The 25,054-nt window shown below is 40.7% G+C and overlaps 1 protein-coding gene across 40 annotated transcripts in view; it reads right to left on the reverse strand.

Annotated features, from left to right (window-relative positions):
- Nucleotides 1-25,054, reverse strand: part of CACNA1C (calcium voltage-gated channel subunit alpha1 C) — a 753,388-nt gene that overhangs the window by 211,570 nt on the left and 516,764 nt on the right. For all 40 annotated transcript variants that reach the window (XM_045061160.1, XM_045061161.1, XM_045061174.1 and 37 more), the window contains exon 6: nt 267-425. In XM_045061160.1, the coding sequence (XP_044917095.1) occupies nt 267-425 (159 nt within the window). The remainder of the gene's footprint in view (nt 1-266; nt 426-25,054) is intronic.

Below are 25,054 nucleotides of genomic sequence, written 5' to 3' on the forward strand. Positions count from 1 at the left end.
TCACACAGCTCATTTAAACTGTTTAGCAGTGCTGGATGTCAGCTGTCTTAACAGAGATCTATTTTAGTAAAAAGAAAAATTACCAAGAGAAAAACAATACCAATCTCTGCCTCTCACTTAACCATGGAATGAAAAGATGAGTCCTTGAATGGAGGAGGCCTTGCTTAGCACCACTGGTTATATGGTGGCAGTTCACCCAACTACAAGGAAAGTAGCAATGACACAGTGAAGCCTCTTGAGAGCTGGCCTCTCAGCATCTTCCTTACCTGCTATGCCCTCCTGGTTGTAGCAGGTCTTATGCATCTTTCCCATGAAGAGCTCCAGGCCAATGATAGCGTAGATGATGATGACAAATAGCACTAACAGGGCAATATGCAGCAGGGGGACCATGGCCTTGATAATGGAATTCAGAACGACTTGGAGACCTACAATGACAAAATTAGATAGTAACAGTGAGAACATCAGCTTCCACTTACTAAACCAAGTGCTATCTCAGATGCCATACTGACATAATCTCATGTAATCTTTTTAGCAATTCTACTAGTGAGGTATCACAAGTCTGATTTTTTAGATGAGGAAACTGAGGTGTAAGGTCACACAGTGAGTGACAGAACAGGGATTGATATCTAGGTTGGCCTGACTCCAAATCTTTCTTGGAGGCACATTCAAATGAAAGGACTGGCAGATGCTGTACTTCTAAGGGGAAGAACATGTTGTTTCATCCAGAACTATCCAATTTTCTAATATCCTGTCTTAGAGATAACCTAGCATCTTTTTGTCCTAGACCACCATCTCACTACAGTGAGAATTAACTTTGACTAGACACAGCTCTGCAAGGACTTGCTTATCCCTCAAGGTAGGATTACTAGATCCTGTGGCTGACCCATCTGCCAGAAAACGCACATCAGCCTGGTTGTCAGGCATCTAGGAGGGGGGACTTTCTTTGTTGAAACTGATTCATACCCCCAGGTTACACATAGGTGGTGATACCTAAGACCTTCTCTGGATCATGTGGGTGAACCTCTCTTCCTACAGATTTCTGGCCAGGCCACTTTCCCTCAGGGCCCATATCTGGAGAACACTAGAGCCCTCCATTGAAAAGCCCCAATGAAGGGAGTTCAAGTTGAATATGTAATTTCCATCTGGGAAGATAAGAAAGTTCTAGAGATGGATGGTGGTGGTCTTTGCAAAATGTGAATATACTTAGTGTCACTGAACCATACACTTAAAATGATTATAATGGCAAAGTTTGATATGTATATATTACCAAAATAAAAACTAAAAGTACTCAGATCCTGCCAGGACAAAAAAAAGTAAACGAAAAATCCTATGTAGCATATCAGTCTTGTCAGTGCATCCCCAAAGTACTGAAGGCTTGTACTATCATCTTATGGGAAGAAGGACCCCCAAACTTATGAACTCAACCATAAATGACACCAAGAATACTCCTTGTTCAAAAGAGATGTTACAAGTTTTCATTTGCAAATGGTGGAGAGACAGTTGCAGCCAGTCACCCCTAGATTACTATCAACAGTGAGTACACCAAATCTTCATGTCCTACGGCAGAAGTGGGGGAAAGGGCAGGTTCTCCTTCCTTACATCTAGGCCAGTTGTGCAGAAAATCTTGTGGCCACCTCTGACACACATATGATAGGATGCCCACCTGTGCATCACACCACACAGGGCACTTTTAGTGTCCGCATCTGACTTACCCCCCCAACCGCAGACATCCTCTCTTGTGTTGGAAGTTTCATCTTTGTATTCAGCCACTGCCCTCCCTCTGCACTGGGTAAACAAAGTCTGGGTCACCCTCTCCCCAGACCCCAAGGCAGCCACTGATGTTTTGTGATTTGGTGGAGTGATTTTCACAAGGCTAATTAGAGGAATTCTCCCCAGTTATTAAGCCAAGATGGGGAGAGGAAAAAAAATAAAAGAGAAAAGCTGGAATAATTTTACCTGTGAATTAATGAGAGTGCTTTGCAGCCTCCCATTAGAACAAGATGTTTTCAGATCCAGATGATTTCATTAATTAGCAAGTTGTACACACATTAGTGTTAAAGTATGTGAAGCCATGGAGGAAGTTGAAAACTGAATTGCAAAGCAAGTTTCAGAGGTGTCTGCTGGGGCGGGGAGCTCTCAAAGTGCTACTCACTGAAGAGGACGGAGATCTCTAGATCCAACCTATCCAGGCCATCAGTGGGCTTTGCTGCCTGGCCTTTAGTGCCACAGCCTTGGGTGGCAAGAAAGTGGTGAGAGACACAGAATGGGAATTGGTCCTCTGTGCTTCAGCCAAGGTGCTGCTCTTAGGTTAAGACGAGAGTCCTTCTTGTGTCCTTTAAGGCATTGTAGGGTCTGGCCCTATCTACTTCTCCACCCGCCCCATCCCCTGTCCTCACTCTCCACACTCCTGGCCAAACAGCTTTTCTTTCAGCCTCCAATATACTACACAGTAGACCTCAAAGATATGAGGGTTTTGTTCCAGACCACTGCAATGAAATGGATATTGCAATAAAGTGAGTCAAATGAAGTTTTGGTTTCCCAGTTCAAGTAAAAGTTATGTTTACTCTACGCTGTAGTCTATTTAGTATACAATAGTATTATGCCTAAAAAACCAACGTGCATACCTTAATTAAAAAATAATTTATTGCTAAAAAATGCTCACCATCATCTCAGCTTTCAGTGAGTCATAATCACTGAAATCAGAACACACATCATTATAACAAATATAATAACAATAAAAAAGCTTGAAATATTGTGAGAATTACCCAAATGTGACCAGAGACACAAAGTGAGCAAGTGCTGCTAGGAAAAGGGCTTGACAGACTTGCTTGACACAGGGTTGCCACAAGCCCTCAATTTGTCAAAAATGCAATATCTTCAAAGCACAATACAGTAAAGTGCAATAAAATGAGGTATGCCTGCACTTCGTCTACCACAGGGATGTGAAGCATGCTCCTCTCTCGGCCTGGAATTCTTCTCCACAGTCCCCTCCTACTTATCCTTCTGCTTTGGGCCCAAGCATCTCTCTTCTTGGGGATCCTTCTCCAAGCTCCCAGACAGAAGTTTCCTCTCTTATATATCTCCTTGGAACCATTTCCCTTCCTTTGGAGCATTAGTCTCAGTTTGGAATTCTATGTTCATTAAGTGTTTTTTTTAATAAAGATTAAAAAAAGAGAGAGAGAGACAGATTGCAAGTGAAGGAGGAAAATAGAGAGAGGGAGACACAGAATCGAAAGCAGGCTCCAGGCTCTGAACTGTCAGCACAGAGCCTGACATGGGGCTCGAACTCACAAACTGCAAGGTATGACCTGAGCCGAAGTTGGACACTTAACCAATTGAGTCACCCAGGTGCCTCTCATCAAATGATTTTTTAAAGCATTTTTATTTGTCTTTCACACTGGGCTGAATTTTTGAAGACAGGGGCTGCCTGCTCTTTTTGCTGTTTTAGCACTGATGCACATGGCAGGCACTCAGTAAGTATTTTTAAATTTTTTTTAATGTTTATTATATTTTGAGAGAGAGAGAGTGCATGCTGGGGAGGGGCAGAGAGAGAGAGGGAGACAGAATCCGAAGCAGGCTCCAGGATCTGAGCTGTCAGCACAGAGCCTGACATGGGGCTCGAACTCACAGACCACAAGATCATGACCTGAGCCGAAGTTGGACACTTCACCATGCCAGGCACACCTGGAACTCAGTAAGTATTTACTGAAGGAGGGAAAAACTTTAAATCTAAAGTTTGCTTTGATGGACTTTGATGCAATGGAGTGTGCTGTACAGGTAGGGATGTGAATGGACAGCTGAGTTCCAGGGGCCTGCAAACTCAGGCAGAGATTTCTGAGTAGGCTACAAAGAGGCCAAAACGAAATCACAGTAGCCTGTGGACTTCCTTTCAGCCATCAGGGACACCTGTTCCCCTGTCCCTATCTCAGTTGGAGGCCATACCTCCCACCTGAGGATCCAGGCCATGAAACCGATTGCCGAGGCTCTTCCCTCTAACTGGTTATCAAGTCACGCAAGTTTGATTTTGAAGTATTTTTAGACAAGCATAAATTATTTTTACTATATAAATGATATATGAAAAATCATGTATTATAGAGAAGATCACAGAAAAAAACAGAAAATCATTGAGAAAAACAGAAAATACTTATCACAGAGAAATTAGAAAACATGGGAAGCAAAAAGAAGCAAGAAATCAGGTGGAAATAAGGTGGAATCCTTATTCCACCACCCAGAGATAGGCACTGTTAGCCTTTGGTATATATTTTGGACATTTTGACTCATGAGTTGTTTTCCTCTTTTCCATCTTCTTGGTGCTCTTCATTCAGTTAATGGTCTCCTTACGTTCAGTTTTGCCCAATCTTCACGCTGTAGTTAGAATGCTCACGTTTAGGCACAGACTAGAACGTGTTGCTTCCCTGATGAAAAGTCCTCTGATGATTCCCTATCACGTAACGCTCACCTGCCAACTTTCATAGTTTGATCACAACTGATTCCAGTTTATACCTTACTCCTTATTCTGGGAATATACTGCACTGTCTGAAGTTCTCCGGCTTCATGCCTCCCTATTCAGCACATGCTGTTACACCTGCCTAGAATGCCATTCCCTGAAGCCTCGTCTTCTCATCTTTGTATCTTAGCACATAGTAGAGACTCAATGCACACAGAGCTAAATTGCATCTGTAAGCACAGGCTGCCTTAAAAAACAGAAACCACAATGATGAAAGAATGGAAAACCATGCCTTTAAATAATCATTAGAGGAAACTAAAGATGTATTGTCAGAAAAAGATAAGACTCATAGAATGGGAAAAGCACAGGCAGGGAGGGTGATATCAATGATTTCCACATGATTTAAATTGCTATTTTGAGAAAGAGGAGTTAGATGAATTGATGTAACCACAGGGATGGAACCACAACTAACTAGGAAGTTTCCAGAAAAGATTTAGATTCAACACAAATGAAAACTATTAAAAAAGTAGACCTATCTGAAGATGGAATGGGATGTTTTTTGTTTGTTTTGTTTTTTGAGAGACAGAGCAGGGAAGAGGGGCAGAGGGAGAGAGAGAGAGAATCTTAAGCAGACTCTTAAGAGACCAATGTGGGGCTCGATCCCATATCCCTGGAATCATGACCCGAGCCAAAATCAAGAGTTGAATGCTTAACTGACTGAGCCACCCAGGCTCCCTTAGAGTGGGATGTTTTAAGAGGTAGTGGGATCTTCATTCTCAGATATGTGCAAGCATTGACTGAACAAGTTCTTGGAGGAGGTGCCTTGTGGGTATTCTTGGGTGAAGAATTGCCCTGGCACACCAAAGCCCCCTATATCCTGCTTAACCTGTTCTGAAGACATTTTTGTGGGTCAAGTGCAGCTCTCAACACTCTATTTGGATTATTCCATTTCTTCCTGGCAACAACCCACGAAGCAGGTACTGTTATTAACTGTATTTTATAGATGAGAAAAGTGAGTCCAAGGGAGGCAAAATGGCCTGCCCATAGTTACATGTGTGGTGAATGGTAGTATGGGGTACAGGACTAGGTAGGTAGCCTGGCTCCTGAGCCTGTGGGCTTTGCCACTGTGCTAAATGCCTTCCCATAGCACTTAGACTGTGGTTCTTAGCCTCCAAAATCTATGTCTATAAAGCAACAAACACATGCTTACAACATCTGTGGGAAAGGCGTGGAAGCCTAGTCCCTACTTCCAGGAGAGCCCAGATGTTTCTAAGGCCAGTCCAGGAAAAACTTCTAGTTTCTGCCTACTTTCCTCGCAGCCAGCCTGGGACAGCCTGGAACAGACTGGTATATGAAAGCATGGGGCCAGAATTCCTTCTTTCCAGTCCATCTACAGAATTTGGCTCTCAAGGTGTGGGTGCTTACTATCTTCTTTTTGGAATTGGCTCACAGCTGTCCCAGAAACAGCTCCTTCAGTTCAAGTTCTAATTTGACATTTCTCCACCCAAGTGTTCTACTCAGATAAGCCATGCTTATGGCTGGTAAAAAATTGCTAGGCCTTTCTTCAGGGCTGGCTGCTCATGCTGGTAGAAGCAAATGGACCCTAGGTAAGCCTGGTGATCACAGCAACTGTTGGAAAATGTCCTCCGAGCATAAGATCAGTAAAGGCCTAAAATATGATGAGTCTATTTTCCTAACTTCAAATCAGGATATGAGATCTGGCAAATATACATGTACCTATGGGAACAATAGGAGAGGATGTTTGATATGCAAACTATACCAGAAAATTTGGAACACACAGTTCTACACAGGGATATAATATAGAAATCCAGTGTCTGATAATTTGCAGTTCATGTTAGATGACCTCCTCTTGGTAGAAGGAAAGTCTCCCAAGATGCCTGGTTGCCAGATATCCCAGGGAGATGGGGCTTTGGCAAGTGGCACCATTCGATGCTGAGTTTAGGAAAAGGACAGAGATGGATCTTAGTTGGCATGTATGGCTTTTCCTTTCCCCCCTCTTATGTTGCTGTTAATCCCTGGACAAATGGCTGCATACCTACCTGAAAATTCCAGGGTTGGAAAGACTTAGAGGATCTGGGGCATATAAATTGTCCTGTTTTTCCTTAAAAGATTAAGAGGAGCCATCAATTATGGAAAGCACAATCTGGCATCTTTCTTGAAGATAGTGTTGAGATTAGCTTGAAATTGCCCAGGCCGACTGAAGTTGGTGCTTCCATACCCCTTACAGATGGTCCACCAGGATGGATACAGAGCTGAGGATATATCACACTCTTGTTTCATAAAAAAACGTCTCACTAAGCCCTGCTTTGGTGATGAATTGTTCTTCTCAGGGTCCCAGGGGTCACACCAGGAAGGAGTTTTAGAATGACTTTGTGAGCAAGAGCCTGAAGAAGGAAAATGAAAACTTACTGGGGCTGAAAGGTAATATGCATAAGGGTTGTCTGATCAAGTGCTAGACCTACAGGCTCTGTTCTTTTCATGTAAACTCTATTCCCATACTCCTTTTGAACTCAACTTTTAAGTCGTTCTGGTATACAGTGGGAGGAAAGGGAGAAATAATTGAAGACCCCCAAATTGGAGATCTTTGCTAATGTTAGTTTGATTTCATTGGTCAGGTTCCACATTGACTTACAGCTTTTTTTTGTTGGTGGTTAGGAATGTACACTTCATGTCCCAACTTTTCAGACTCCAAAGTTCTAGCCAAGCACTCAGAAAACAATAAAAATTATCAAGAAATCCTCATCATAAAATTGATAAGAAAACAATGCTGAGAATCACTGAACTAGAAGGGAGGTTTGGGTTTAGTGTGGTGGTGATAAGTCCAAGTTTCTCATAAACAAACCAAAGCTTGTCAGAATAGGAAGAGGACTTTGGGGTCATGTAATTCAATACTTTAATTTTCACTCATTCAAAGGATATTTATTAAGTTATGTTCTATGGGCCACCTGCTGTGCTAGGGCTGGGGATAGAGTGGTAGATAAGAGGTCTGCAGGCCTTGCCCTCACAGAGTTTGTAATGGAAGCCAAACATTAATTAAACAATCATACAATCAATAAACAATTATAAACTTTTTAAGAGCTTTAAGGGAAGAGAACAAAGTATTACAAAGATCATTCTTTGGCATAGAGGGTAGAAGAAGGCTTCACCAAGAAGAGAAGCTGGCCAGGTAGGCAGAAGGGTCTAAGTTCCAGGAGAGGTAGGTTGCCTGGTCGTCTGAGGAAAGACCTGTGGCTCTCCTATCTGCCAGGTTCATGCTTTTCCTTTGGCTTTGTTCTCTGCCTCTTAAAAGATATTACTGGAAGGAGACTTGGGAAACCAGTTTACTGCTTCTGTTTGAAGCAGAAATCACTTACACTTTCAGAGAAAATAATTCAGGAAGCACATGAGAAAGGCTCTTCTGACAACTTCCTCATTTGTAAAATGGAGGAAATAATCCTCTTCCTAGCCACAGAGAAAGCAGAGGAAGGCAGGGAATTGGGCCAAGAGTACTCTATAGGCATACCTTGTTTTATTGCACTTGACTTTATTGCACTTTGCAGATACTACATCTTTTACAAATTGAAGGTTGGTGGTGACCCTGCATTGAGCAAGTCTATTAGTACCATTTTCCCAGCAGCATTTTGTTCACTTTGTGTCTGTGTGTCACACTTTGGTAATTTTCACAACATTTCAAATGTTTTCATTATTATTATATTTTATTATGGTTAACTGTGCTCAGTGATCTTTGATGTATTATGATATATCATTGTAATTGTTTTGTGGTGTCATGAACCCAGCCCTTAGAAGATGGCAAACTTAATCAATAAATGTTGTGTGTGTTATGACTGCTCCACCGACTTGACATTTCCCCATCTCTCTTTATCTCCTTGAGCCTCCCTACTCCCTGAGACACAATAATATTGAAATCAGGCCAATTAATAACCTTACAATGGTCTCTAAGTGTTTTTGTGCGAAGAGTCACATGTCTCTCACTTTAAATCATAAGATAGAAATGACCAAGCTTAGGGGCACCTGGGTGGCTCAGTCAGTTAAGCATCTGACTTCAGCTCAGGTCATGATCTCATGGCTCGTGAGTTCAAGCCTCGCATCAGTCTTTGTGCTGACTGCTCAGAGCCTGGAACCTGCTTTGGATTCTGTGTCTCTGTCTATCTCTGCCCCTTCCCTGCTCATTCTCTCTCTCTCTCTCTCTCTCTCTCTCTCTCTCTCTCTCTCTCTCTCTCTCTCAAAAGTAAATAAACATTAAACAAATTAAAAAAAAAAAAGAAATGACTTAAGCTTAGTGAGGAAGGCATGTCCAAAGCTGACACAGCCCGAAAGCCAGGCCTCTGGTACCAAATAGCCAAGTTGTGAATGCAGAGGAAAAGTTCTTGAAGGGAATTAAAAGTGCTACTCTAGTGAACACACAAATGATAAGAAAGTGAAACAGCCTTATTGCTGATATAAAGAAAGTTCACAGGCCAATAGTGACCTGGAGAGAAGACCAAACCAGCCACAACATTCCTTTAAGCCAAAGCCTAACCCAGAGAAAGGCCCTAAGTCTCTTCCGTTCTATGCAGGCTGAGAGAAGTCAGGAAGCTGCAGAATAAAAGTTTGAAGCTAGCAGAGGTTGGTTCATGAGGCTTAAGGAGAGAAGCCATATCCATAATATAGAAAAGCAAGGTGAAGCAGCAGGTACTGATGGAGAAACTGGCAAATTATCAAAAGATCTACACTAAACAACAAGTTTTCATTGTAGACAAAACAGTCTTATATTGGAAAATGCCATTTAGACTTTCATAACTATAAAGAGTCAACGCCTGGCTTCAAAGTTTCAAAGGACAGGTTGGCTCTCCAGTTGGGGGCTAATGCAGCTGGGATTTTAAATTAAATCCAATGCTCAATGCCAATCTAGGGCCTGCAAAAATTATGCTAAATATACTCTGTCTGTGCTGTATAAATGGAAGAACAAAGCCTGGGTGACATTACAACATGGTTTACTAAATATTTTAAGCCACTATTGAGACCTACTACTCAGAAAAAAAGATTCTTTTCAAAATATGACTGTTCACTGACAATGCACTTGGTCACCCATGAGCTCTAATGGAGATGTCCAATGAGATTAATGTTGCTTTCATGCCTGCTAACTGAACATCCATTCTGCAGCCCATGGATCAAGGAGTAATTACAACTTTCAAGTCTTACAATTTAAGAAATATGTTTTATAAAACTATAGCTGTCATCGATAGGGATTCCTTAGATGGATCTGGGCAGAGTAAACTGAAAACCTTCTGGAAAGGATTCACCATTCTAGATGCCACTAAGAACATTTGTGATTCATGGGAAGAAGTCAAAATATCAATATGAGCAGGAGTTTGGAGGAAGTTGATTCCAACGCTCATGGATGACTTTGAGGGGTTCAAGACTTCAGTGTAGGAAGTAACTGCAGATGTGATGGAAATAGCAAGAGAACCAGAATTAGAAGTGGAGCCTGAAGACGTGACTGAATTGCTGCAATCTCGTGATAAAATAGGAATGGATGAGAAGTTGCTTCTTATGGATGAGCAAAGAAAGTGACTTCTTGAGATGTAATCTCCTCTTGGTAAAGATGTCGTGAAGATTGTTGGAATGAAAACCAAGGATTTAGAATATTACATAAAATTAGTTGAAAAAGCTGTAGCAAGGTTTGAAAGGATGGACTTCAGTTTTGAAAGAGGTTCTACTGTGGGGAAAATCGTGTCAAAGAGTATCACATGCTGCAGAGAAATTGTTCATGAAAGGAAGAGTCAATCAAACTATTTTTTAATAAAGGTCTGTACATTGTTTTTTTTTAAAGACATCATGTTACTGCATACTTAATAGACTACAGTATAGTGTAAACATAAGTTTTATATGCACTTGAAAATGCATATAAATGAAAAAAATTAATTTTCTCATTTTATTGCAATATTTGCCTTATTGTGGTATTCTGGAACTGAACTTGCAAAAACTCTGAGGGTATGCCCATAATGCCCTGCTGGCTCTTTTGGGGGCCACTTTTACCACCAAGCTTTTGGCTGACTTGATCCAACTTAAAAGAGAGTTGTGGTACCACATAACATGCAGCCAATACAGGAAGCCTAGATGGAAAGAGATGTCCCCCCAACCTCAAACCCAAAAAAGTTCTAAGGTGGTACAGACCCCATTCTTGATGCAGTCAGTGCTTTCCAATGGCATTGCTGGTGGTTTTGTTGTTGATTTAGGACCCTGCACTGTGTCAGGGTATTTGTTAGGAAGACATGTGCCCATGTCCAAGTCTGAGGGAGGAGTCAGGACGGCCCTCACTGTAGGCCACACCCAGGAATTTAGAAAACAATTCCTTGATTTAAGCTGGCTATCCTGTCATTGTGGAACGTTGGGCAGAAAACCATACTGCTTAATCCAGAGGTCTGGTTAGCTAGATGATGCTTAACTGAGAGGCTGGCCCCACCAAAGTGTGATATACCTCCTGTATTTTCCAACAAACTTTTAACCAAATTCAAACAAAATGATAGAGTCACTACACAGTGAGCCAATTCTAAGCTTCCTCACCAGCCTCACCTCAGAATTCCTATCTAAAAGGAATATATTTCCATTAAAACAGGTGCTCAAGTAGAGTATTGTCCTTACCATGTCCATTGAGCCCCGTACTGCTCCTAGACCTTAATCACCTTGGACCTGGGACACAGACTTTGAGGAAGTGTAGATAAAATACCAGCAGTTCCCAGGAGGAGAATCTAGAATGAGGCTTTCCTTCTTCAGCTGCTTCATTTCTCTGTTTGCCCTGGCAGAATTGTTATCAGAGGAGCTCCCCTTCCCTAATGAATAGAAACTGGTATACCCAAACAGTAGGATGGTGTTCTTCTAAGGGTCAAGTTGCCTTTCTCTAGGCCACCACATGCAACTGTGCATCCCCTACTTATGAACCTACTGAGCTGATTGCCATGGGAGGTGGGGGAGGAAGGGCAGTGCAGTGCAGTGCAGTGGTTAAAGCACAGGAAGCCCTGAAGTCAAATGACCAGGTTGAATCCTGGCTCCACCACTTCTCAGCCAAGTGACCTTGGACAAGCTATTTGATCTCATCTTAAAGTAAGGATGAGGATAGTAACTATTGCATAAAGTTGCTGTGAGGATTAAACAAGTTAATTCACATCAAGTGCTGAGAACAATGTGTGGCTGATAGTAAATGCCATTATTATTGCAAGTATGCTCAGACTATCAGTAGAACCCTAAAGCAGTGAATATGCACACAGGTTACCTGGGATCTTGTTAAAATGCAGATTCAGATTCAGGCCATCTGGAATGGAGCCTGAATTTTGTATTTTGGGCCACACCTCGGTGAGACCAAAGCTGTTGCTCCACCAACCACACTTGGGAAGCAAGGCCTTAGAGTATGCTGGTTATCCTGGGAAATCATAGTAATCTCATCCAGCCTTGCTGAAGGCTGGATGCTGCTCTTAAGCAGTTACTGAATTTTTAATGGAGTAGAGTAATCCTTGCCACATCACTCTTTTCAGGTAATTTGTATGATCAGTAAAGTGTGTGAAGTCAACGCTGGATGCAGAAAATATCGCACACTAATTGATGTCAGGGTGTTATAGAATTCTTTGCTATAATCTTTATTTTTATTTTTCTAAACACATGATCCTGGCAGAGGGTGAGACAGGGAGACTACACCTACACTGTGCTGCTGGGGAGCAGAAGTGATGTATGCTAGTGTCTCCTTCCAGTAACAATAAAAGCTATCCAACAGAGTTATGGAAGGGATTCTAATGATTGTGACTCAATCCTGCAATGTTACAGGAAGGAAGAGCTTGGCATCAATTTTCGCTCTTGACAGCCTGTATCGTTACTACTCTTACCAAGCTTGCATCCATAAAAGTTACTTATGCCCACCAACTGGCCAACCCATGCCTTTGCCATGGCCATTATCTTCCTTGGCCTGTTTGATGTCATTGATTACCCCCTTTTTTCAAAAACTCTCTCCCTCCCTGTCTTTGTGACAGTGTAAAACTATAGTTCTTCTACCTCTACAGCTAGTTCTTTGCCTTCCTTCCTCTCCCTCCCTTCTGGACCTCTTTTAGTCTGGAGAATATTACAAAGACAAAAAAATGCACTTGCTGCCCATGAAGAGCTGTGAGTTAGATGGAGAGGCAGACATGGAAACTGCTAATTGCAGAATCAGGTGACAATGTTTCCTAAGAATTATGTCCAAAGAACTGTGGAAACATAAAGGAGAGAGAGGAATGTATATGTGAGGTGTGTCAGTGGGTGAAGCTTCCTTCTGCCTTTTTATTCAGTTAGTCTTCTAACCCCTGTGTGGCTGTCTCTAACTCTCTTTTTCTCAGGAAATTTGTTCACTTCACTCCCTCCTAAAGGTTTTAGTAGTCACTGCCATTAGATGGGCCCAAATCTGCAATTACATTTTCTTTGTCCTCTATTTTGAGTTCAAATCATATTACTCTATAAATCTACTAGATATTTCTACTGGGTTCCATCTCCTCACACGCAAGAAATCTAAATCTGAACTCAGCCTTCTCCCTAAAGCCAGTACCCACAAGGCTCAACACTTGGCAGTCACCCTGGGTTACTCCTTCAACTGCAGACAATTTTTCATCCCATTGTTTTTCTTATATCTGCTCTTCCCGCTGCAGCCACTGCTGTCCTTGCCATCTCCTGCCTGGACTGATATACTGGTATTCCTGTCTCCAGTTACCTTCAACCCCAACCCATTCTGCAGCATTGGCCCATTATTCATCCTAAAATTGCCCTACTCAGGAACCTGCAGTGGTTCCATCACAGAGGGTAGACTCCTAACTCCCTTTTATGTGATCTGAATATAGTAGATGCCTAAAATTTATGGGCAGAAAAAATGAAACCAGGTTACAAATATCACAAAAGTAGGTTCCAGCAACAAACAGGTGGTTACCAGGAGTGGTAAGGGGAGCAGTTGGTGGAGATGGACCATCTTAAGAGAAGATGTGCTAAGAAAGGATTTAGGGATGTGAAAACTCTGACCTCACCCTTCTCCCTCCTGCTGAGCTCCTTCTCTGCTTCCTATTGATTGGATCTACCTGAAAGCTGGGAAGCAATGCAGCCTTTTGTTGTATTCCATATGGTCAGCTCCCCCAGGCCTAAGAGCAGAGTAGAGAAGAGTGGAGAGTAGATTTGGTGGTGCAAATGGGATAATGTGGGCAGACAGAACAATGAGTTTAGGGTAGTTGGCAAAGTATTGTTGACTTTCTGTGTGCCACCATCAATCACCGTTCTGTTAGGAGCAATTACCCTATTTGGAAAACTTCTGAGTTTTGTGAGCCAAGATGTCCCCTCCTAGGTAAGGTGATCAGATAAGTGTCCTCTGACGCTAACTCACTAGTCAATCAGAGTTAATCTTCATTTTCCAAAGTCATATCTGAATGACATTTAAAAGACAGATACCATATGTTTTCACTCATATGTAGATCCTGAGAAATTTAACAGAAGATCATGGTGGGGGGGAAGGGGGAGGAAAATTACAGAGAGGGAGGGAGGCAAACCATAAGAGACTCTTAAATACTGAGAACAAACTGAGGGTTGATGGGGGGTAGAGGAGAGGGGAAAGTGGGTGGTGGGCATTGAGGAGGGCACCTGTTGGGATGAGCACTGGGTGTTGTATGGAAACCAGTTTGAGAATAAATTATATAAAAAAAAGAAAAGAAAAGAAAAAATAGTAAAAAAGATAAAAATAAAAAAAATAAAAGTGAATGCTCTTACTGGCAATTCCGGTTGTGTCTACCACCACCACCACCACCACCACCACCATCATCAACATAACAGTTGCAACTATTGACCTAATGCTTAACTTCTGATTCACATGAACCAGTTTGGATTGGCTAGAAATTAGACCTGTAAATCTCACAGGTCATGTTTTGTGCCTTCATTTGACCCATGGAACAATGAGCACTTTTAATGGTTCACAGGCTTCATGGCTTTCAAAAGAGAATAGGTCTAGAACTAGGAAGACATGTAGTCCTCTCTTGGGTTAAAGAGTAAGTTTGTCATACTGAAGTTCAAGGATGCCCGATACATTTTCTTATTGGAAGAGAGTCTTCCTACTAAGGGAGGAAGAACTCTTGCCTGGATAGCTTTCCTACAGTCTCAAGTTTTATTATTTTTTTTACATGTTCTTATTAAAATGTCATTATTCATCAAAGATGTCCATTTCTTTTCAATTTAACCTTTCCATATTAATAAATTTGTGCGTGTCACCAAAGGAGGACTGTTGTCCTAGGAAAAGGATGGCAAATACTCTGTTGCCTAATATATTAAAAACTATGAAGATTAATTAAAATATCAACCTTCATGTTGAATTAATTTTTTGTATTAGCAATATGGGTTGGAAAGAGAACCTCAGAGAAAAAAAATAATAAAAAAATCCTGATATTAGAGAAAAATAAACATGGCAAAATGGAGACAAGATGATCCAAAGTGAACAATAATGATAATATCAGTTACCATTTCTTGAGGACTCAGCCTGTGCTGGGCACTGTGCTAAGTGCTTTACATATATCATTTCATTGAATTCCCCAATGATCTTGATAAAGATAAATGAATTGAGGCTTAGGCAAGACAGATAACTTGTCCAATGACATACCTGGAGCTGGAATTAAAAGCTAAGCCAACTTTACTTTAAAACCTCAACTGTTAGCTATTATACAGGCAAGCATGGCAGATATGCTGCACTACTTTCCGACCCTGTGCCATGGCAGATGTTGCTATCCATCATGGCCTCTTTCCCTCCTGTCCCAGATGAGGCATTGCAATCCTTCTCAACAGTATCTCTCTCATGACAACTCTCATCCATTGGAAATCATTGGGATCATGATTTGCTACCGCTGTATATGCTGCCTCCCTACTGGTGACAAACTATATCTTTCTGCTACAGGCAGAATAGGAAGCAGATTTCTTTTGGCACTTGCCAATGATGTAGATGCCTAGGCCGGCACTTTTTCTTTTGTTTTTAAACCTTTTTGAAAAAAAAGTGAAATAAAGCATACATACAGAAAAGTGCAAAAAAGAAAGAGGTCACAGAGTGTAAATTTTTTTGAGAGAGAGACAGAGAGAACATGTGAGCAGAGGAGGGGCAGACAGAGAGGGAGAGAGAGAATCTTAAGTAGGTTCCCAGTGTGGAGCCCACCACAGGCTTGATCTCATGGCCATAAGATCATCACCTGGGCCGAAACCAAGAGTCAGACATTTAGCTGACTGAGCCAGGCACACTTATATTATAATTTATCACAAAATAAAACCATATAACTATCACTCAGGTCAAGATATAGAACATCATAAGCTCTACAGAAGACCCACTCATGCCCCCACCTGGTAGTACTCCCTCCTACATCTAGATAACCACTATATTATACTTCAGTGCCATGTTAGAATGTATTCTTTCTTACAAAAAAAAATTATGAGTCTATCAATACATGTAGAAAACAATTTCATATAATTCAGCATTTATTCTCCAATCTTTTACATTCTTTTTCTGTATTTCCCATTATTTTGATTCTCTGTGCTTCATTCTCAATATTTCCCCCTGACCTATCAATAGTTCATTCTGTTTTCAGCTGTGCTACATATTTTGTAAATCCATTCACTGCATGTTTAATATTTGCTGTTGTATTCTCCACTTCTAAAACTTATATGTGGTTCTTTTTCATATCTTCTGGTTCTCTGGAAAATTATCAATCTTGTCTTCAATCTTTTTGAATATAGTAAATGCAGTTATTTTCATGTCTATATCTGATAATTCCAATATCTGGATCCCTTCTGGGCCCGGTTATATTGTATGCAGTTTCTACTAATTTTCATTCCTGTTATCTTGTCTCCTTGTGTGCCTAGTTATTTTGTATTGTGGGTTAGACATTATTTTTGCAAAATTGTTTTTCAAAATAATTTGAGAAACTTGATGATGTTATCTTTCTCCAGAGAGGATTCATATTTGTTTTTGTCAGGCATTTTTGTCAAGTTTCAGAAAAGAGATTTAGAGTATTTTGTTCAGAATTTCTAGTTGTCCTCAGCAGGACAGTTGATCCAAATTACCTCATGTGACATTTCAGAAAGTAAAAGTGACCTGTACTTCTTAAGGAAGAAACTACCTAGGCAAGTCCTCTCATTATAATTTTCCCTACTACCACCATGCCAGATCCAGGTAATTGGGTCTTTGGATACATGGGCATATTAAAAAGGTTTGGAAAATCTCTGCTAATCAAATTCTTAGTGCCAGACCCTGGATAGAACTTTCTGGAGTGAGGTTTCTGTGGACTGACTGTATACAGAGTGAAATACCTGATAATAAGATTAAACAGGAGGGAGTGATGGTTAGGTTACAGTCACTACTGTTTCTTACTCCTTCTTTCAGAAATGTGTAAAAAGTGCAGAAATAAAGTATCTCCAGGATTTAGATGGCAAATGAGATCTATTCACTGTAGAGTTATCAAGTTGGATCCGTTACTAATTACTAGTCATGATTATATCTCTTTCTCCAAGAAATACTATTATACCTAGGAAACTCACAGCTTTCTCTTCCCTAGCTGTTCTTGAGGTGAAGTTTAACAAAGAAACAAGCTTGTTTATTGATGCCAACTTATGGTGACTCTGTACACTAGAATCAATCTTTCTATGAAACTCAAACAAAATGTTCTTAGGATTCTAGACTTACTTATTTCCCTTCCTGGCTCAAATAACTAATGAATCAATAGTGACTTTGGCACTTATCAAATTTTCTATAGAGGGAAAAATTTGTAAGCATTATGCTTAGTGTTTTGTTCTGCTTTGTTTAAAGAGATTTCAGATTTACTGGAAAAAAATGCCAGGCTATTTTTTCTTCTGCCTCCAATAGCTGTGTGACCTTGGCAGTTATGTCACATTTTGGGTCTAGGTTTCAATATCATTAAAAGAAGGCGAAGAAATTGAATGTAAAATTTGCTGGGTTATTTTCTAAATATCTTAAGAAAGATTTTAGTACCTTTTCTTCTTCCAACTACCACAGTGCCTTATATATAATAAATCCTCAATAAATGTGTGACAAATTAATATGTAACTTATATAATATATAATCACATATTACATAATAAATAATATCATATGGAATTTGTGTAATGTTTGGGGAATAGTTTATATCTGCTAAAATATTAGTCATTGATTTTGAGATTTAAAAATCAAGTATACTTCCATTCCTAGCCATTTTAGAGAAACTAGTAGCAGATGAACCCTTCTACCAAAAACATTAAAAAACTGGGCAAAAATATAAGAAGAAATTATTTTCAGAAAGTGGACATAAAGCAGCACAGGGCTATAATCCCTGAGAGAATTGAAACTCATGATGTAAACACCATAATTCTATGACTGGGAACAATTTTCTCATTGTAGCAGCAAGAGCTACAGTCTAAGCAGACAGACCACTGCAAACCAACTGATGTGAGAAGGTAGAGATCAGATCAGAATTTGGGCAGCTGTAGTAGCTGTGGGGTGACATCAGAGAGGAGACAGATAGGTAGATAAGAGGCCCTAGAAGTTTGTGTAGGAGTCCCCTGTGTATCCATGGCTTAAGGCTGGGTCATACAGCCTTAAAGTGTATAAGATGCCATTCTGGCCCTGAAGAAGACTGAACAAAGCTTCAGGAACCAATGAGATAATAGATAATATAAAATGGCCTAACATAAGTGTAACTGGAATCTCAGAAAGAGAAGATTAGTCAACATTTCATTAATACCCTGGGAAACTAATTGAGACAACAGAAGGGGCACACCTGGAGTAAGTAACTTACCCTACAGTAAGACCAGCTCCTGATAAAGCCTAAAAGGAAGCTTTGACAAGATCTGAAAGGCAAATGAAACTTGGAGGTTGAAAGGCTTTGGCTTTCAGTTTGCACCAACAAGTGAAAAGCCAAGCCTACAAAAGTTCACAGTGATCAGTCAGTAAATGAACTGCCTGCTGAACAATCAACATTGGTAGCAAGATGACATCAATACAGTTCTTTTCAGCATATTCATAATTCCAGTATTCAGAAAAAAATCACTAGCTATATAAAGAAATAAGAAACTGTGATACGTAATCAAGAAAAACCATTCAACAGGAAACTTTTTTTTAAAGTTTTTTTTTTATTTTGAGAGAGAGAGAGAGACAGAGACAGAGACAGAGACAGAGGAGATAGAATCCCAAGCAGGCCCTGTGCTGACAGCTTCAGGGCTCAATCTCATGAACCATGAGATTGTGACCTGAGCTGAAACCAAGAGTCTGACGCTTAACCGGCTCAGCCACCCAGGTACCCCTCAAAAGGAAACTTAAAATGAGATCTCTCAGATGTCTGACTTAGCAGACAGGGATTTTAAAACAGCTTAAAAAATGTTTAAAGAATTAAAGGAAAATATATTAAAAGAATTAAGAAATATATTGCCTTAAAAAGAGAACAGAGAGGGAATTTCACAGATAAACTGAAACCATAAAAAGAAATCAAATGGAGATCATATACATGAAGAGTAACTGAAACGAAAAATTATTGAATACATTTAATGAAGATTAAGACAGTAGAAGACAAAGTGAGTGAACTGGCAGAATAATCAATAGAAAATTCAATCTGTGAAACAGAGAAAAAAAAACTGAAGAGAACTGAACAAAGCTTCAGGGATGAATGAGATAATAGATAATATAAAATGGCCTAACATAAGTATAATTGCAATACCAGAAAGAGAACATATCTATCTATCTATATATAAAGTTCAAATACATATATCTGTATCTATCTATATATACATATCTTTTCTTTATCTATCTATATATACATATCTTCTCTTTATATATCTTTATATTTCTTTCTATTTATTATATAATCTTTATATCTCTTTATATATATGTATGTATACATGTACATGTATACATATGTACATATATACATGTGTGTGTGTATATATATATATATATATATATATATATATATATATATATATATATTTGAAGGAATAATGGCCTTAAATTCCTCAAACTTTAATAAAGCCTTCAAGTTATGAGTAAATCTAAAAATCTCAGCAAACTCCATGCAGGAAAAATATAATGAAAACCACAACAAGGCACATTGTAGTCAATTATTTTTTATTTTTTTTATTTAAAAAAAAATTTTTTTTTCAACGTTTATTTATTTTTGGGACAGAGAGAGACAGAGCATGAACGGGGGAGGGGCAGAGAAAGAGAGAGACACAGAATCGGAAACAGGCTCCAGGCTCTGAGCCATCAGCCCAGAGCCTGACGCAGGGCTCGAACTCACGGACCGTGAGATCGTGACCTGGCTGAAGTCAGACGCTTAACCAACTGCGCCACCCAGGCGCCCCTGTAGTCAATTATTAAAAACCAAAGTAGAAAATTTAGAAGCAGTCAAGGAAAAAAAGAAACATGCAAAGGGAGAACCATAAGAATATCAATGACTTCTCATTAGAGACAATGGAGGCCAGAAAAAATGGAACAATATCTTTGTAGTTATGAGAAAAAAAAGTGTCAAACAGGAATTCTATATGCAGCAAAAATATTCTTCAAAAAGGGGATGAAATAAGAACATGTTAATATAAACAAAAGCGGAGATAATTCTGTAGCAGAAGATCTGTGTTATATAAATCCTAGGGGATGTCCTTCAAGGTGGGGGAAATGATACCAGAAGGAAAACTTAGATCTATAGAAAGGAATGGAGAGGACTAGAAATGGTAAATGAGTGTGTGAATAGAAAAGACTATGTTTATTTTTTCATAATTTACTTAAAAGGCAACTGACTGTTTAAAGCAAAAAATATTAACACTGTAGGATGTGGTTTAAATATATGTATGAGTAAAAGATGTGTAACAATCACATAGGACAGGGGGTTACTGAATATAAATTATACTTCATTAAACTTTGAAAAATAATGTTTATTTATTTTGAGAGAGAGAGAGAGAGACTAGGAGAAGGGCAGAGACAGAGGGAGACACAGAATTCCAAGCAGGCTCCATGCTGCCAGTGTGGAGCCTGACATGGGGCTCGAACCCACACACCATGAGATCATGACCTGAGCTTAAGTCAAGAGTGGAAACTTAACTGAGTCACCCAGGTGCCCCATTAAAGCTAACTTTTAAAGATCAATTGTAGAAATTCCCCTTCCTTTAATGAGTCTAATGTGGAGCCTAAGGTAGGTAGAGAGTTGAACCCAGGAATACTAACAGCTAATATTTGTTGAATGCTTATGTGTTGAGCACAAGTATAAATGCTTTACAAGCATTTATTTATTTAATCCTCACAATAACTCCATGATATAAATGCAATTTGAACCCCTATTTTATAGATCAGGAAACTGAGGCAGATAGCTAATAATTGGTGGCTCTGGGAATTTGAACCCAGGTAATAGGACTCCAGTGTCAATGTCCTCAACTACTAATTGTCATGAATCAGCAAGAGGGAACAAACCAAGAATAACAGGTACATGGGGCTCATGTCCTGTGTGTTGATCATTTCATGGGACACTGACTTCACTGTATCTTCATTTTCTCCCCCCTCATTTTTCTTTCTAGCACTTATAAAGCGTGGGTCACTTGTAAGCCTAAGTGGCCTTTATTATTATCATTATTTTAAATTAGGTTACAGTCACCTTGCTTCTGGCTGTTATTTCATGTTTGGGGATCTCCAGAAAAGGGCCAGGCACAAAAGAGAATCAATCATGGAACTTCCTGAATTTACGAAGCTCTCTTCTGTGAGTTACACCACCTGCCACAGTCCTAGGCACATTCTCAGTGCTTAATAAATATTATTGACTTACTATAGGACATATTCTCCCACCTCTGGCCTGATTGCTAATATATTGGGGGCTAAAAGAGTGAAGGGATTTGCCAAAGGTCATGCCCTGTCGATCACTACGTCTAGAACTAGTGATTAAAAAAAGAAATTCTTGGGTTATTGCTGTTCTATACCATTAAAGCATAGGATGATACTGCTTAGAAGAATTTTAGGGTTAATACAGTTTAACCCTTTCATTTCCCAGATGAGGAAAGTGAAGATCAAATTTAAATAATATGGTCACCTCACTGGCCAGACTTAGATCCCTGGTTTTTTCACTTGTAGACCCAGAGCGCCTCCCACTTTCTCACAAGTCTCTAGGCATCAATGATACTATCCCTCATCAGCCTCTGTAACCAAAGGGGTTCATGAACCATCAAAACCTAAATAAACCAGCGCTTGGAACTATCAATTGTCCTCAATCTCACAAGCCATATGGAGCACCCTGATGGGAAAACTGTGCTCTCCTCCAAACAACAGAGACCTGAGCCCTACAGGGAATATTCCTGACTTGGAAAATCATCTGAACCCATCTCTGTTCATTACTCTGGGAGAAGCACTTGGGACTGTATTTGCTTATCTATAAATTAGGGATAATGTCCCTGCCTTCCTGGACCACTGGGCCGATTAATCAGCCAATACAGCTTGTAGAGTCTGAAAGCTTTGCACTGATGCTGAATATTGCTTTTAGTTGGTGGTAACCCTAACATTTATCACCACTTACATTTTGTTCTTAAATCAAAAAGGGACATTTTCATCACTGGGGGAATGTCTGTGCACTTTAGTAAATATGAGAAGTTATTGTGTGGTGAGATGCATCATTCTTTGCCATTATTATTTTTTGAGCTGCTGTATGTAGAACACCAAATAATAGAGATTTCTCAGTGTAATCAGGTACTGTTATTGATTTTTCAATAACTTCTCAGTAAAACACCACAACAACAGGCACTGGAACTTTTGAAATATCCTCATTATTTAAATTAACTTGCTTTGCTGCATTTGGGTCATCTTCTTTTTCTCACTACCTGATGCCATGGCTCATCATAATCCATAACATCTCTCTTCAAGAGGTGGATTTAAAAAACTCATTGTTGCTAGAAGCTGGTAGGGGCTTTAGAGGTAAAACCTCATCCCTGTCCATGGAATACTCATCACTAATCTCACTTTGTAGATAGAGAAACTGAGGCAATGTGTGAAGGAACAGAGAGGTTGGCAGCAGAGCTGGGACTGTAATTGTGACTCTGACCTTCTAGTCTAGGGACCCCTTCAGAGGCATCTAAAGCAGAGGGGTCAAGAGTTCCCAAATCAGAGGAGGGGGGTACAGTAGATTCATGCTAGGTGATGTGGAAGAGGGTGGGCATCAACTCCTAGCGGTCTTGAACATGAAAGGTTTTGTAGGACTGAGGCAGGATGTGGGGGACCGTATTCTAAATTCTCTTCTGTTTCTGGTAGGCAAGGCCTGCCAACACCAGGGAGCTGACTTCAGACCCCTCACAGCAAAGCAGGCCGGCCAACCTGTTTGGAATGTTAAGAGGCCATGCTGTCTGTAGCTGTCTTCCAGAGGGTCTGCTCCGCCTTAACAAAGACATGCCAGCAGTTTGACTGGAAAGTGGAGGAGGCACTGACATCCCCTCAGGCTTCCTCTTGGGGTGGCTGTGAACACAGGTGTGCGAGGGAGCTCTGTAAGCTCCAAAGACCATACAAACCAGAGGGTCCATCATGACTCCTGTTAGTCTTCTTACACATGGTATAGGAATTGAGTCCTATCTGCCTGCCACCAGGTAGCTGTGTGGCCTTGAGAAAGCCATTTAAAATGGCTGGCCGCAGTGTTCTCATCTGTAAAATGGAAACTTGGCTGGACCAGATAGCTAACGTCCTTTCCCACTCAGACATTCTGGTTCAGGAATGGCACCATGAGAAGAACACAGGGAACAAGGTTTCCTGTTTTAATGTAAGAAAAAAACCAAACAAACAGTGGCAGAGGAGGGACATAGAAGATGCGGCAGAAAGGATTTCTGAAAGGGACAGGAGTGGGACCGGACAGCTCTGGTCCAACGAGAAGTAGAGAGAGGGAAGGACTTAGGCGTGAGCCTCTGCACATGCTCCTGTCCTTGTATGAAGTACAAATGGTTTAAGTGGTTTAAGGTTCCCCATTTTGGTTTCAGGTTCCATGACATTTAAGATCACTTTAGGAAAAAAGAGACATAAAGACACAGAACAAATTAGAAAGTGAGGGGAAGAAGAGGGCCAAGTCCAAGGAAATGAAAGGGAAGAGAGAAGCAGGGTGTGGAGAGGCAAGAAGGCCCGCTACCAGCAAGGGCTACCAGCTGGTGCAGAGAGGAAGAGAATGGAAGAGGGAAAAAGATACAGATGCCAGGCAGTTCAGGCCCTTCAAGTTACAGGTAGAACAGAAACCCAGACAGAACTGACCTGCCCAAGGTCCCCGAGCTAGGTGGGGTGAAGGCAGGGCTGGAATCTGAGTCTTCAGGCTTGAGATCTCCCACATCACCTGCAACATGCTGGCACTTCATGGGATTGTCACATTAACCAGGAGAAAGGGAGGTTGGGAAAGATGATGACAAAGGAAAGAGTGGGGGGGGGGGTTGGGGAGAGAACAAGGTACATTTGAGCCTCTGCTCGGACTCACGGATCTTCTCTGGGAGTCAGTTTTCAAAATCTGTAAATTTCAAGAGGCTGACTTAATTTGCAAGTATCAGCTCTAGACAGACTTTCCTTCTTCAAATCTGGGATTGTGAGGTGTTCTTAAATCCAGTGAGGGAGCTTTTGCTGGGACCATCTCTGGTACCTGAGCCCTCCTCCTCCCTAGCACAGTGCAGGTATCCCCCTGGGAACACTGTCCTGGGTGCTGTAAAGGTGACTGCCAATCCACTGTGGCTCAACTTACCGAAGAACAAATTTCAGGCAGGATGGCATAACTGCTTTTGAACCATCAAAGTGTAAAAACACTCAGAAAAGTTGTTTTTAGCAGCTCTAATATGCCCCCAATGGGTCTGATTAACTGGCAGTGTTTGCTAATCAGTGTGGCCAATTTCACAGTTACTAATCCCCAGGAGGGGAGAACTCATTCTGGGGGGAAACTGCATTATAGAATGAGTGTGGTTCACCTGGGTTCTTGGGCACTCAGGTGAGTTTTTAACTTTTGCAGCAGGAAGTTTTAAGTCAAGAATCCACTCTATCAATAGCAATAAAAGCAGCATGTTAAGCGGGTTGGCTGCTCTGGTCTGATTCTGACCCTAGCTTTGCTACTGGCTAGCTGTGTCCAGGGTGGGTTAATGAAGCTCGCTGGAATCAAGATCTGCCATTCATTCTGATACTCTTTGAGGAGATTTTCAAGGCACTTTGCTGTGTCTCTGCGGTGCAGTCTTTTGAATGTTTCCAGTGGAGAGGAACGAGGAGAGTCTGTTTAGAAAACTGCCTTACTGGCCTGACATCCAGGACTCAATGTAGTTTGCTCCGTGCTGACTTCCTCACCTGGTTCTCACTACTTCCTCCTCTGTGGCTGCCTGGTCCACATGCATGGACCCATGTGCTGGCCTGCATTGGTAACCCAAATGAAGTTTTCACCCCAAATGTCCTTTCATCTCCATCCCTATCTCTTCTACCAAAACCTTAAGGCTCATTTCAATTACTGTTTCCTTCATAAAACTTTTCGGGACTGCCACAGTCCCTGGAAAACTCACCCCTTGAATCTACTTCATTATCATACATAATGCCTCTCTGGTATTTTTTGGTCTCATGTTGCTA

This window comes from Felis catus, chromosome B4 (assembly GCF_018350175.1).
Source record: "Felis catus isolate Fca126 chromosome B4, F.catus_Fca126_mat1.0, whole genome shotgun sequence".
NCBI classification, from domain to species: Eukaryota; Metazoa; Chordata; class Mammalia; order Carnivora; family Felidae; genus Felis; species Felis catus.